At 40.6% G+C, this 15258-nt stretch overlaps 1 protein-coding gene across 7 annotated transcripts in view; it reads left to right on the forward strand.

Moving 5' to 3' along the window:
* Nucleotides 1-15258, forward strand: part of kcnip4a (potassium voltage-gated channel interacting protein 4a) — a 189717-nt gene that overhangs the window by 151799 nt on the left and 22660 nt on the right. Inside the window, exon 1 of one of the 7 annotated variants that reach the window (XM_074661804.1) lies at nucleotides 2393-3001. The exons of the other annotated variants lie outside the window; for them this stretch is intronic. Within the exon in view, the coding sequence (XP_074517905.1) occupies nucleotides 2890-3001 (112 nt within the window). The 5' untranslated portion in view covers nucleotides 2393-2889. Of the gene's footprint in view, nucleotides 1-2392; nucleotides 3002-15258 lie in introns of those variants that run through there. 7 annotated transcript variants of the gene reach the window in all.

The raw sequence follows: 15258 nt of genomic DNA on the forward strand, positions 1-15258 counted from the left end.
TTTGGACGACTCTCTTTGTCAGAGTTTTTGTCACTCAGCACACTCTCACCAGATGTTCGGCCAATGCTATCTGATTGGCCCAGCGTCACATGACAGTGAGACATTACTGTGACTAGTGAACTATCTGAATATTCTCTGAAGCATTAAAACAAAATCTTGTGTCTGAGTCTGTAATTTTTCAAACTCTAACAGAAAGTTTTACATTGCTGCTCAACTGATAAACATTATTAGACCTCAGAAACCAATACCTATCAACTCAGCTGTGTTGAATTACATCCAGAGGGAAGTTCCAGTGACATCAGTCAGTTGGAATTAACTGTGGTATAAATAAAGATGAAATGATTGGCTGATTGATTGAGCTTCAAATTGTTCCGCTGTGTTAATCAGCTGCTTGTTTGGTGTTGGATGCTGGACGGGTGAGAATGAAAAGATGAATGGAGCTGAATTAACGCCTCAAATTGTGTGCTTGAAATTTCAAGATTAATTCTAGCACAAATGAATTTTTTTTGAAAGTTACTCTGCCACCTCCTTATCCACAGTCTTATAATTCACTGATATGATGTGGGGTTGATGATGATCCAGGGTGTGGTCAAAATGGTGACCTGGAAAATAGAAGGACTCTGCAGTCTGTCTTTACTGGAACACAGTCATACACAAACTGATTGACCATACAGGAAGCTCAAACCACTTAGTACACACACAATCAAACTGTCCTTGCTTATTGTACACAGCACAATAATACCTCTCAGTCTCCTCTTTATTTTTACCATCCTCCTAGTCTTATTGTTCCTGTTCGTTTTTCATTTACTGTGAACGAGCCTCACATAATAATCACTCTGCACACTGCCAGCGACCCTCTGTATTAAATACAACCAGTGGACTGGATGTTACTTTATTTTTCAAACAGCATCCAGCTAAATTATTCACAAAGATATTTCTTATCTTTAAGCAGAATTATGTCCCTCACATTCTCATTTCGTGCCGCTGACGGTCTGAATATAAATGAATGCATGTGAGTTTTTCCATCAGGGGAATGAGCACCTTCTTGTTGAGCATTTATCATGGAGTAAGTGGAGAGTAACTGTTGCTCTCACGGCGCTGAAACAATACACCACTGTGAGGATCGTAATTAAGGTGGCTTTGTGGGTTTACATCAATAATCTACAGCTGGGTTCATTTTTAATGGAATAAAAGCAGGAGCAACAACGCTGGGGATATTTCTCTCTGTTCAAAGCGATGAATTAATGAAAAAATTCATGAGTTTTTTTAGTCTGTGGCTGTTTTGAAAGTGTGCTGAGGGTTTAATGATTTTTTTTTTTTAAGTTGAGCCACTTTTTGATGTGTGAAGAAATGATGAATCCTGAGGTGGATGTTAGGACTATGACTGCACAGGGACAGTAGATGGTGGTGTCTTCACTCATGTGCTGCACACGCCAGACTTCAGGAATCAGTCTGTCTTCATCAGTTGGATACATCTCTCTGGAATCACTCTCCTCTTAAAGAAAGCTTTTAATGAAGCTGTTTGGATCAATACTAATTCCCCCTTCACTTTGTGTACTCTTACAGTGGTGTGTGCAGGAACCACTGGGATATGCAGTGTTTACTCCTCTCTGTACCCCTCCCCTTTCTTTCAAACTCTTTTATGCTCAAGTTTTTATTTTATGTATTTTGAAGTTGTTTAATAGCCACACTTAAATCAAGAAATAATAAAAATATATTGATTTCTACCTGATTTTTTTGTTTGACAGTATCAAAATCAGGATTATTTGTCAGAAAGTCAAATTAAATTCTTCATTTCAGTCTTTATTCCTAAACTGGATTGGGAAAAAGTTACCACTTTTCTCCAGCAGAGGGTGAACTGTTTCTCTGACTCATGTGATGTGCATTTTATTGGAAAATACTGCTCCTGATATAGTCTGTAGACATTATTATCACCATTTAACTTTTTCACATGGTCTGGTGTTAAAAGCAAACTAAAGATGCAAAAATTATAAATATCAAAGTAAAAAGCTTAACAGAATCGAATCACGAGAATAGCATATGGTCCCAGCCCTAGTGTTTGTTATAAGTGGATTAAAATGAAAGCCTTTGTTTTGGTGGTCTGTCCTACTTTTGAGAAGAAATTCCTCATAAACAACTTGAATCCTTCCTACAGCTATGTAATCATGTATTTCGTAGTATTTCTGTTTGTTTTTAACAGTCAGTGTTTTTTCTGCCTTTTAAAACCAGCCTCAGTATAATGCCATGATTTTATGTTAATGAGAGGTTGAGCATCCTCCTCCGTAGCACCACACCCCCTCCTCTGCCTCCCTCTCATCTCCCCTCCCTCCTCACTCAAATCCACTCCCTCTCATCTTCCCTCCCTTTACTTTGCAGTGAGGCAGTCAGTGTGCCTGAAAGAGCCAGAGAGAGCCAGAAACTGTCAGAAGAGCAGAGCAGAGTTTTCTCCTTCTTCTTCTTTCTGTTTCCACTTGTCTCCTTATTTCAGAGGAGAAGGGAGGAGAATAAGAGGAGTGCAGGTTGAGCTCAGCATGTGTGGATTTCTGTGAAGCAGCTTCTTCAAATTCTTGGTGACCTTACAGATCTGTGAGATCTTTACAGACTTTCAGCTCTTCTCAAACTCTCATTTCCAGCTCACCCAGACTGGATTTAGGAAGTGAGCAGGCAGTAGGCAGGAGCCAGGCGGCGCCCGGCCCTTGCGTGTGGGCCGGTGTAGCACTGGAGTGGGTGCAGGGGAACTGGAGTGCAGGGGGGCTGGGTGGCAGTAGTAGACCTGGTCCTGGCGGCGGCAGCAGTGGACACGAGGGCGAGGAGGCCGGCTCAGGCTCCGGCTCCGGGTTTGAGTCGGGGTATGGTGGTGGCGGCGTGGAGTGGGCCGAGGGAGGAGCAATGCTGAGCGCAATCTGGGAGACGGAGGGGCTGCAGACGGTGGGCATCGTGGTGCTGGTGTTCGCCTCGATTAAGCTGCTTCACCTCATGGGGCTCATCAGCTTCTCAGAGGGTAAGAAACCAAAGAGGAGGTGGAGGCAGAAATGAAAGACTGCAATACAAAAGTCCTTTCTCACAGAGAGGTAATGTGATGTGAAAATTGCTAATGCATTTCATTCAGTTGTTTCCCCTTTGGTTTCCAGCTTCTGTTGCCTTGACACATCAGGGTCACTCTTTGGTCGCTGGAACTTGTTTGAAACAAGCTTTGAAAAGTTGAGAAGTAAAACAGAGTTCACAAAACCAAGGAAGGAAAGATTTATTGAGTCAGAAAAGAGAAACTGTAACAGATAAATGTGTGAGTTTGAGAGGGAGGGAGGACAATTCAAGCAGGAGAAATGTGTCACTTCAGAAAAATTGAAAAGCTAAAGAGGCAGAGCTTCTGATTGAATTTTTAGGGCTGAAAATTGAGAGTGCATCTGGGATGGATATTCTTTTTGCAATTATGTTTACACGCTCACAATTTATTCCAAAGCTGGACTCTATTTGTGTGGTGTGGGGGCCACAATTAACAATTTGGTTCTTCAGTTATCTCAATAAACAAAGAGTAGCTGCAGAGTGAGAGGCTCGAGCTCAGTTTGAGCTTCGACTTCTAATAAACAGTTTTTAATGAGTGTGATCAATAAGATGTCTCGCATGCTGTTTAGATAAATAATGTGAAATCAATTGTTGTTAAAAAAAAAAACAAAAAAAACTGACCTGACCCAAGAGGAGACTTCTGAGGTGTCTGTCTTTGCGGATTGTCTCTGCTTGTGTAGTTTCAAAAGTGCACGGGAGCAGTTCATTTGTCAGGAACTGTGGAGCTCATACTTCAAGTTATAGTTTTTCACACTTCACTGGACAGCTATGGGTCGACACCAGCTTTCTGTCTGCTCTTCATTAACGTTTGCAGCCGACATCATATTGATTATTATCCACAGTGAGACGATACAGACGTCAAACCTGGTGTGTCGAGTGCTGTTTGCCTGATTTGTAGTCCACTCATGTGACACAGAGTGCGATTACTCGCTGAATATCTTTCATCTGAGCCGGTGTGATTTGACAGACAGTCAATACAGGTAACGATGATGTGAGGAGCATGGCAAATAAAAGACCCATTGAATGATTGTTTGAACTTAAATGTACACTTATCACGAGTTGCATTTATTACTTTTGGTTTTGCACGTCTTTCTCACTATTCATCATCTTAAAGCCTGTGAATTGCAAAAACAGAAGAGTGGAAACTGTCCTTGAAAGACCAAGCTGATTACTTCAAGTGTTGTTGAGAAACAGTCATTTATGGTGTTTTAGAAGCTCCAAAGTGCAGAAAAACTGTTGGTATTGCTTCATTAGACATTATGATTTAATTCCTTTTCATTGTATAATTGTAACATATGCCAGTAATTCAGAGTATACTCAAATTCAGGACCCTCTTGCTGTTAAATGGCATTTCTCCTGCACCCATTCCTTTTTTATATAAACCCAACAGTCACAAGGATTTCCTTTGTTTACATTTTTCCAACACAAATCCCTTTCAGCAGCTGTCACCTTCTGCTATCACTAAAACTGTTTGTTTTTAACCTTTTGTTTTTATGAAACCACAAGGGAAAGGCTTCACTTGGAGAGCACATTTTAACGTTCATACATTCAGACATGATGGCAGCTGGAGGCTGCCCAGTGCGGTCACATCCCCCCACGCCCACCTGAGCAGCTCCTGTGAGGCTCGCGTGGAAGAAGAAGAAGAGGTCTCTTTTTAAAAAGCTGTCGAGTAAATACTTAGGGAGTATCTCAGCTGGGCTGCAGATTTTAACTGGCAACTTTCCAGGTGCAGAGAAAACCTCGGGCTGAGGGCGTGCTCGGGATGTACTTCATGATCCGTGTTGAAGCCTCAGCTGGCGGTGAAGAGTGAGCTTTGTGAGGATGAAGTTGCTGCAGACTAAACATTGCAAAGAGAGGGCTGGATGTCTTGTCCACAGGGACGAGACATTACACTGATTACTTCTGCTGCAGATTATGAGAACTTTTCACCAAAAATCATTTTTTACACACAGCCTCTCCCTGCTTTAGTTTGCATTTATGTTGGAGATATATAAACAAGATTATTACATTAACCTATATGTGAAGTGAAGATTTTGTTCAGAGAGGCTTTGTAGGAAGTGGCTAGGCGACCAGGATATTAACAATTATGTGGACATGTTTTATCGCTAACTATCCCAAAGTTTTTGTTAAATTTCTCTGCAGCTGGCTAACTGTGCTCTCAACTTTGTTAAAGCCCCCTTGATAGAAATTGTCGCTTTTGCAGAAATTTGTCCTATCTCGGTTGTAATTTATCTTCACACTTCCTTGTCTAATTTGTTTGGATGCATTGCAGCACAGCACACACACACGTACACTGATCCTTTGCTCACACATGTTCTGTTGTACTCCCAGCGCAGAGGCATTAGCCTAAACTGCTGAGCAAAGCCTCACAGGGTGCAGACTAATCAGAGTGTCACACAATGATAAATAATTCTCTGTTTCAGCCGCGAGCAGCAACACCCCAAACCCCAAACCCCTAACCCCTCATCCCTTCTACAACACACACGCTCACAAGAACACAACAGCCACGGCAGGGATGGAGTACTGTGTCAAATTGGACCCGTTATTTGCTGTTAGAGAGAGCTGAGAGTGTCTTAGCACTCTGTTATCCATCGAACCAAGTTCTTCACGTCCTTGATGGGGATTAATGGCTGGATAGCAAAGAGAGTGAGTGTTAGTGCTGACATATAGGTCGCGCATTTGCTGACGATTTTCAGTTTTCATATACAGTAATGAACTGGTCCCAGCTGTGTTGGGTCAGCAGGTTGGATCATGAGTGTCTTGGGTTGAGCCGTTAATGTGTTTGAAGGAACTACATCCACCAAACCATTTGTAGAGCACAGCTTAGTTATTACATTAACTTTGAAAACATTGAGTGTTTTGATGGCCTTGTTGAAGAAATCATTACATCTTGGATTTGAAATACTCAATTTTTAAAAAAGGTTGGATGTTTTGAGTTGATTTTCTGTACTTTGTGGCCGTCAAAGCTGGTTGGTGGGTCATCCAGACGTTTTGGATTTTTAGACTGAAATGCCTCTGCAGTTTTAAACCAGCTGTCATGGATATTTTCAACACAATTGTGGTCCCGAGAGGATGAACCTTTGAACTGAAGCAATACTCCTGGTGCTGTGACCTGGCATGTCAGCCTCTATGGAAATGTATTTAGGAATCAATTTTTAGTGAAAAGGCTGAGTTGTTGGAAGGTCGTAAAGAGCTGCATGGGTGCATCTTGCCAAGTTTATGGTTCAAGTTTAGATTCAATTCAAGCTAACATACACATTCACCTAAAACTTTACCCAGCTCCCTCTACCATTAACCCATTTTGCCCCACCCGCAACAATTGTGGAAGCGTATTGCTGTTATTTTCTACTCACATTAAAAAATCTTGGCGTTATTAATGCATCTTTTTCCACTTATATGCTCGTAAACAACTTAAAGATTTTGGTTTATAAAAAGATTTTGGTTCCAACTGGTTCCTGTCACATGACATAATCTGCTTCCTGTTCCTTCCAGTGGAAGACATGGCAGATGCAAATCGTTCTGGAAGAAGCCAATTTTCATAATTTTTGTATGAATTTTTCCCCCCGAAAAATATGTAGAATTTATTTAACCATTCAAGTCTCTAAAGTAACCCCCACCAAAAAAATTGTACATGGGATAAATATTTTTTTGCTCATGGGATTATTTATTGGGCACATAGCTAGTCAAAAACTATAGGAAAACACTGTCTGCAGCATTGCTCATAATTACTTATTGGTTGCAATTTTCTTGATACACATTTATTAGTATAAAATGTTTTTTTATTCTATTTCTATTTTATTATTATTCTATATAATTATTAGGTGACCTCGTGACAAGCTGTGTGACCACCAACTAGTCATAAAAATCCTATTTTTCTCAAAACAAAGTACAAAACGGAAAAAAATAAATACATAACATGATTCAAAGGGACTCAACTGATAAAACTATAAATTGGGCATAAATTGGTTACCAACCAACAGCATATTCACTGTGCAGCACAGGGCAACACTGTTAGACATCTTCAGCTGTAGACCAAAGATTTCCTGCACAAATTACAGAATCAATGGATTCCCACCTCCATGATGAGCTTCTTATTCATGTTTTCATCATTTGCCTCTGAAAGCCCCTGACCTTTTGACTTCAGGCTTAGCTCAGCTCATAACAACACTTAACTGATGTAGTTGTGTAACATACAGTCTAGCTTCAACAGTGAGGCTTTTATTCTGGAAATTAATGTAATGATTTCATTGTTTAGGTGTGTGACTTTTTCGACTTGTTTTATTTGCCCTGCAATAAATTAATAAGCTGTGCTCCAGCATTTAGCAGAAACAGAGGGTGTGAGCATACACACGAAGCAGCTGTTCAGTCAAAATTGAGGTGCTAGCTTGATACCAGAATCTGGTTTATTATTACATAGTTTTTACATTGCGGGGAATTTTTCCTGTTCTGTCAGTGAAAAACAGTTAAAAAGCAGATTGCATAATGACAGTATAAAACCAGGGTTGTTTATTGCACCTGTTGGATTAAAAAGCCATTTTAAAATAATTTTGAATTGTAAATGTATTGATTAGCAGGAAATGTTAGGTTAGAGTTCATGAACTGATATTTTGGCATAAAGATTCTCCTCATCCTCCTTGCCCTAAAGAAGCACAACCATCATCCAGAAGGCAGCCACTGGAACAGGCTGTTATGAGGATGATGAAAGTCTCCAATGATCCCGTCTGCTTTCGTTTTCCACCACCTGATGCTGATACTCTGCAGGGTGTGGAGCGCCTGAAGGCTCTCAGTTTGGTTCAGCTGAGGAGGAATCCAGAAGCGCTTCAGTAACCGTGACGTCTTCTGTACTGATGAACTTTCAGTCGGGCATCAAGAGCCTAACTTTGGCTTTTCGGGCTTATGCAACATTGACATGCAAAATTCTGATGACCTTTCTGCTGTTGTTTGGTGGCATTCAGCTGTGATCTCACAGTTCTGATGTGCCTGTCATTGATAGTCACATCATGCTGGTGTAAATCTGGCTCTGCAGCGGGGATTCACAGTCAGGTTGTGAGTCCAAAGCCTTTGGTGTTAGTCATCGGCGTCTTTCAGTCTTCATCTCTTGAACAGGTTTAGCACAGACCATCAGTCAGAAATTTAAAACACTGATTTTTTAAATGGGTGTTTCATTTCGCTAAGTGCAGAAGTGTGCACACACTTCCAGTACACACAGTCTTATTGATGGCTGTGTTATGAAATGTGCTGCATATTTATTGGATTGTTTCTTTGCTGAGTCACATATCCATCATCAAAGTTCAGTTAGAGGAGTTGTTTAGGATATTTTTTATGGATTCAGACGACGGCATTTAAAGTCTGTCCAGTTGATTTGATTGGAAGTCTCCACTGGGGAAATAAATCTTATTGTTACAGAGCCAGAAAATTACAATTTACGGACTAAATATCCTGAAACAATGACTTAGGCAGAGGTTGTGAAATGTGGTGTCTTTTGCAAGCAGCTCCCTCTGCAAGCTGTGAGTGTCCATCCACTTACCAATCCATTAAAGGGACAAGAGTCAACAGGCCACATTACCCTTTTGGTCATTTGCCATGATGCTTTCGACATGATTGACTTCACCTTTGCTTGAGCGTCCTAACATATGGGTCCCTGAGGTGTCTTTAGAGATAAGGAGGTCACAATGGAAGAGATTATCAAGAGCACGACTTGTGATGTCAATTCATGTCAGAAAAGCAAGGACAAATACTGTTTAGCAATCAATTTGGATGAAAACATCATGGATAACCAATGAGGACTGAGAAAGCATCCGTCAGCAAATGTGGAGCATTGTGGCACATAAAGGCTCCCAATGGAGGAGGCAGGTCTTTCTCTTAAAGATGCATTTAATTAAATGACCTGTGTGCTGTAGCTGTGCAGGGATGCCGCATAATGTAAAGTGCCTCAAACGCACCATATATGATGTTATTAAACCTGAATTCACTATGCATCTAGTGCTGTTTTCCTGTGCAGAACGTGAGGGTCTTATTAAAGGAAAATGCTGCATACTTTAGAAATGTAACTAAAAAACAAAGTCTCCAGAGCTTTGGAGCTCTACATGTGGTATCTATTTTGCAATCAAGGTTACACAAGCGCTCATTCAGCATAATCACAACTTTAATTAGCAGACAAAATGAATAATCATGTCACCACGTGGATCCAGCAACAATATTTTCCATAATTAAGGCAAGGACATAGGTTCTCATGCATAATGCAGGAGCTCTGGGTTGGAAGTTCCAGGCTTTATATCTCATCTAATATCCATAAATGTAGAAAGTGTGTGACTGTTCCCATTGTCAAGGCTGCTTCTGATTGATCTCCTCTGCGTCTGACTTTTTCTTCCTCCTTTCTTAACCTGTGCGATGAAAGTGAAGTGATGGAAACAGCCGACTCTTTCTGCAAACTTCATCAGCTTGATGCAAATGAAGTGAGGCACTGGGATGAAAAGTGCTGACTGATATCGCTTAGTGAACCTAACATCTCATTACCAGAGACTTCTATAGGATATTGAAACTGCACTGAATTGAGCGATAATGCACGGAGTCAAAGAAAATATCATACATCATTAAGCGTGAAGCCAGCCAGTCTGTCCACACAGAAAGTAGTTACCTTAAAACCATGCAGAGATATGTATGAAAGGACACAAAGGAAAGAGAACTTCCAACACAGAGCACTTTGGTTTCCTAAATTCAGCACATTGTTAATCACTCAGCCACACAGCTGGCTCCCACCTTATAGCTGTAAAAGTGATTCAATGCCTCATTGTCTTAAAAGCATTAAAGCAAGTAAGTTAAACGGTAATCAGCCTTATACTGCCGATACTGACGCCAGATTTGGTGAATTTCATGCAGAATTGGCTCGCAGTCTCAAACCGCAACAGATGCTGTATTGCCCCAGCTCAGTTATCTTGTTTGTCTTTTGGCTGAGCTACAGTTTGATATAGAAAATTAGATTCCAGCTAAAGAGGTTGTTTGGGATCTTGAGCTGTTTATGTGAAATACAAACAGAGAATATCTGGTCTGAATTAAAACCATAAATCCATTAATGCGCTTTATGAATGCATCAGTGAGCGCTTCCTGTGAACGAATGGAATACAGATGACTCACTTGGATGTAATTCACAAAGACGGACTCTCTCTTCTAAGAGTGTGTTTTTTGGGTTTAGACTTTAAAGCTAAATGGATAAAATGTACTGTTCTAAATGATAAGAGTTAAAGGGCAGAGGAGCCCTCCCTCTAACGCTGGAGGAAGGTTTTCTCCAAGACGAACCATTATTGAAACTCTTCCAGCTGACGAATGAGTGCAATTAAAAGCATAGACTGCTCTTTCCCCTTGGTTCCAATAAATGCTTGTGCCCTCTGATGGTGTGTCATTATAGCCAGCATGAGCACATGCCCTGGTCTTATAAAGAACCTTGGCTTTGGTCCCCAGCACAGCAGTGGATCTCATTCTTTTCAGAACAGCAAAAAACAGCATCCACTTTCACATCCATCTTATGACAAAAATATCTTCCTTCTGAAACTTCAAGGCCTTGAAAATTCTCTTCACATGTTCAGAGTGATTACAACTATTCTGTCAGTGCATGAGCTAAAATTCCAAGCCAATGATACAATGTTTGTGCCGTTTTGGGCTTCTGTGTTGCAAAAGTGAATCTCCAGGGGGGAAATCAGGGCTTCATTCCAGATGGGTTGTTCACACAGCTTCCCTCTGTGTCTTCTTTAAGTCAGATTTATTTGGCAGTGAAGCACAAAACTTACTCCAAAGGATGAGTAAATTCATATCTCAGTGGGAAAATTTACGTTGCAAAAGGGTTTTTTTGTGTTCAGGCAGCTTGAACGAACAGTTGGTCTTTGTTGCCTCGATAGTGTACCCAGTTGGCTTCAGTTTTAACACAGTCCACACAGTGACCCTGCCTCCTGGAGACTCCTAAACTGATCTCCCTTTTCCCAGCCTGCTGAAGGAACTGGTGACTGTTTTATGAAGCAACACCAGTGACATATTGCTCTCCAAGGCTACAATCTTTGGACTTATTCATTTCTGTGCCAGCAGACCTCCCTCATTGTCCAACCATGTGACTTATCTGATACAAAACCTGCATCTCTGTACACAGTGGGGCCTGTCTCTTGAATTACTCTGCTTTATTGACTTGGATCTGAAGATCTGACACTTGCAAAATGCAGAATTGTTATCAGCAGATGTCCAGTGTTGGCAGCTCTGCTATGCTGGATGTCAGCTATGATTTGTTGTGGAGCATTAGGAAATATTTATATTCATTACACCTCAGGGAAAGGCAGAGTCAGCCGTTGCAAAGGAGCTAGACGCTTTGAATCTTCTTGCCTTGGGTGGATGCATTTATTTTTGTACCCTACTTCACCTTTCCAGAGTTCACTCTTTTGATGATATATTTTCATGATATATTATTAATTGTCACATTTCTGTGGGGTTTATTCTCCCAAGTGAAAAGTGAAGACAAACACTGTAGAGTCACCAGCTTCTCAGTGAAGGTCTCAACTCACTTCAGTTACTTCTATGCCAAATTATGATGCTTTTTTAAAGTTTTGTGAACAAACAAAACAGGGTTCCCGATGCCCAAGATGCTGACATAAAAATATAGCCAAATAAAAAGTAGAGCTGAGCAATTACTCGTTTTTAAACTGACATTGCAATGTAATAGAACGCAATTATCAAATCGCAAAGGCTGCAATTAGAAAAATAAAAATTTCATGTAAACAAACCTGGAGGGAATACAGTAACTTGTACTTGTTCTCCCTTAAAACCAGCAAAAGTCAAAATGCTGTTTTTTACTGGCAAAAAAAACCCTGTGGGCTACAAAGATCCATCCAGTAGATCATAGAGTCATACCCTAGTCACTTTTTTTCTGTATGGTTTGTTACTTTTACTGACAACTGGAGGTCAGTAAAATTTCAGTGTTCCTATTTCTTTTTCAATTAAGAAATGCAAAAAAGACTTGTTTAAAAGTTAACAGTATCTTTTGTTGGGCAGTCATTAGGGATGGGTACCGAATTAGGTACTTTTATAGGTACCGACCGAATGCTGTCAAAAGTACCGGGTATCAATTCATGTAAAACCAAAAGGTACCATGTCTAGGTACCTAAATGCATCCTTATGATTGTGAGGAATTTGAAGAGTAGGTGATTTTCCATGCTGGACATGAACACAGCATTGCAAGGTTATATATTGAAGAATAAATTTGTTAAATTGAATTTTTTAAATATTTCATTATTAAACAAATTGATATTTTTTACCACATAAACACAAAAAAGTACCAAAACTTGGTACCGTTGAGTAGTGCTGCACGATTTGGGGAAAAGGTGCGATTTGCGATTAGGTGGACAATATTGCGATTGCGATTGCGATTCTGCTTGCGATTTAATAAAAAAAGTTGTGTCATGGTGAGTCTACAGACTTGCTTGGTTATCATGGAGAAAAATCTGAATTGCATGTGCTGACATTGCGATTGCGATTGTGATTGCGCTTGCGATTGTGATAATCATGCAGCCCTACCGTTGAGTACCGGTACCGATTGCCAGGTACCGGGCATCGGTACCGTATCGTTTCAGATGTGAAAGGTACCCATCCCTATTAGTCATACTATAAAATGACTTAAAACTTGTGTTAAGTGAACAATGCAGAAGATAAACGTCCCCCCCAAAAATCGTATGCTAAATCGCAATATTGGTCTAAAAATATCGGAATTAGATTTTTTTCCAAAATCGTTCAGCCCTGATGAAAAGTATTAATACTGAAAATGTCCTCTGATGCTGAAAACTCACATCACACTCTTCAACAGCCTTATTTGGCCTCACACTTTATACCTTAATCCCCTTTAGTCCAACCAGTCCCTTTGAGACCAATTTACATCAGTTTATTCACCTTATGTTTTAAAAAGGGACAGAGATCACCTTAAAGCAGATGTGTCATTGACCGAGTGATAAATCCCTGCAACACTTCAACCAATTTAGCATTCGGCTGGCAGCACCGTGAGCAGATCAGACTGATATCAGACTTGCTTTTTTATCTGTGGGAGTCCTGCCAACATGAATAAAAATCCACCGATGGCCAGCCCTGCCAGACCCTGCTCGTCTGCCGTCCTTGTCCCCCTGTCTTGCTGGGTTTAATTTCAGTTAATTGCCGGCTGCCAACTGTCTGTCACATTTGTCCCTGTTTTCACGGAAAACACTATCAGCCTCGGGACTTTAACACTGTGATGAGGTGTTAAAGTGAACCCGCTGTCCTCAGGTTAACCTTATAAGTATTTGGCTTAAAAAATAAAAAGTCTCCCATCCCCTTACTTTTGCTGATTGACGTAGATTTAATTTGCCCAAAAGGCTTCTGCCTCCACATTTCTGTAATTGACCATATGACGATATGACCTTCTCTAAACGCTCTGTGTTTACACTGCTGCTAATACCGAGTTGACCTTTACAAAGATGGGTGAGTTTAAATCTAAAATCGACTGATGTATTGACCAGTCTGCAGAGCACGTCAACAATCATTAGCTTTGACCAAAATATAATCTGATTACACTGTGAGTTTAGAACAGAGTCTACACCCGGTATAGCTGTCGACTCTGTTTTAACAGTTTGGTTTCTTATAATGTTTTTTTCCTCGCTTTAGCTGGCAATGGATAGAGCTCATGATTGATCTTTTAAAAGACTCAGCAGCTCTCTCATTTTGACTTTGATACCATCTGTCTGGAGATCTACGGGAGAGAGATTAAGGTATTAAGAGATTAACACCTGGGAACCACTGATTTAACTCCTCCAGTGACATCCAGAGTTAAATCAGATTCAGTTACTGTGCACCATGTCTGAAAAGTTCCTCTAAAAAAACTTTTTTGAAACCTCTTGTGAAAGAAGCCAAGGCCACATATTTGCACAAGAACCAGCCTCATGTGCAAAGAGTCTTTGGATTTATTGACTTATTGGTCCTATTTCAGATTCATCTCCCAGACAAATTCCCAGAATGCACCACACCCTTCAATTAGTCACCTCTTTATCAGTAAGATGGAGTTTCGGCAGTAACTTGGGGAACTATGTTGCTGATGCTCCATTTGAATCATGATGTAGTTTGACCTAGTATCAGGATGAATCATGTTGTGAGATAAACAAGGCCTGCGGTCCACTTCTCTCTCGAGTAGTTGATCACTTCTGAGTTAGAAAACAGTATCAAGCACAGCCACAGTGTCATATTAAAATTCAGGCAGATGGGAAGGCAGTGCTGGAGTCGATCTTTAGATACGATCACTCACAGTGGGGGCTTGAAATGTCCCAGAAATGCTGACACCTTGCCTGAAGCAGTGATACAATCAAACTGAAGCCAGAGAATTTCAATATAATTTCAATATCTGTGTTATATTAAATGCAAAAGGCAGTGTAAAGCCTGGAACTGAAAATATGTCTGACTGACACTGCTTTTTCTGACATTGCAGTCCTTCATACTTCTTCAATCTTTATGCTTGCATTTTTTGCCCTTAAATGTACAGCTGTGCTCCCAGTGCAGTGTTGTAGTGAACTCTGTACCCAAAGATTGGATGTTGATTGTTCTTTGTTTTATTATAGGGACTGAATACAGGCTATGTTAGGAGGTAGCTCAGTTAGGATAAGATCAGGTGGAAACTTTGTTAGGACACGGCGGTATCGTCAGCAGAAGGCGCTTATGAGCCCATTAGAAGTACTTCCTCCATGAAACAGTGCTTGCAAATTGTAATCCAGCAAAACACTCGAAAACAGAGGTTCTCAAACTTTTTTAGGCTGTGGACGCCTTTCAGGTCGGACATTTTCCCAAGGACACCCTCAGCAACTAGTAGTATAACATAATACTATTTAACAATTTGCTTTATAGTATTTTGCAACAAATAAAGTTACATTCATACCCTCCAAGTAATTCATCTTGTAAACTTTAAGAAAATGCTGACTCCAAGGCAGGGGTGTGTACAGAGGAGTGGCATGAAGGTTGGTCAACCCTCTGGTGGCCCCAAAACATGTGCCTAAGTGCCCTTTTGGGTGCAAAAACACACCTAACTGCTTTTTTGGAAGGTTAAAATATGAAAAACTGCTCTCCTGGGTGACAAAAACGCATTTTGTATTGGCCTTTTTTTTTCGCCCCTGCCCTTCAAAAAGTCTGCGCACGGCACTGCACCTAAGT

This window comes from Halichoeres trimaculatus, unplaced genomic scaffold (assembly GCF_033239565.1).
Source record: "Halichoeres trimaculatus isolate MK-OKI-2021-1 unplaced genomic scaffold, fHalTri1.1 fHalTri1_scaffold_22, whole genome shotgun sequence".
Lineage (NCBI taxonomy): Eukaryota > Metazoa > Chordata > Actinopteri > Labriformes > Labridae > Halichoeres > Halichoeres trimaculatus.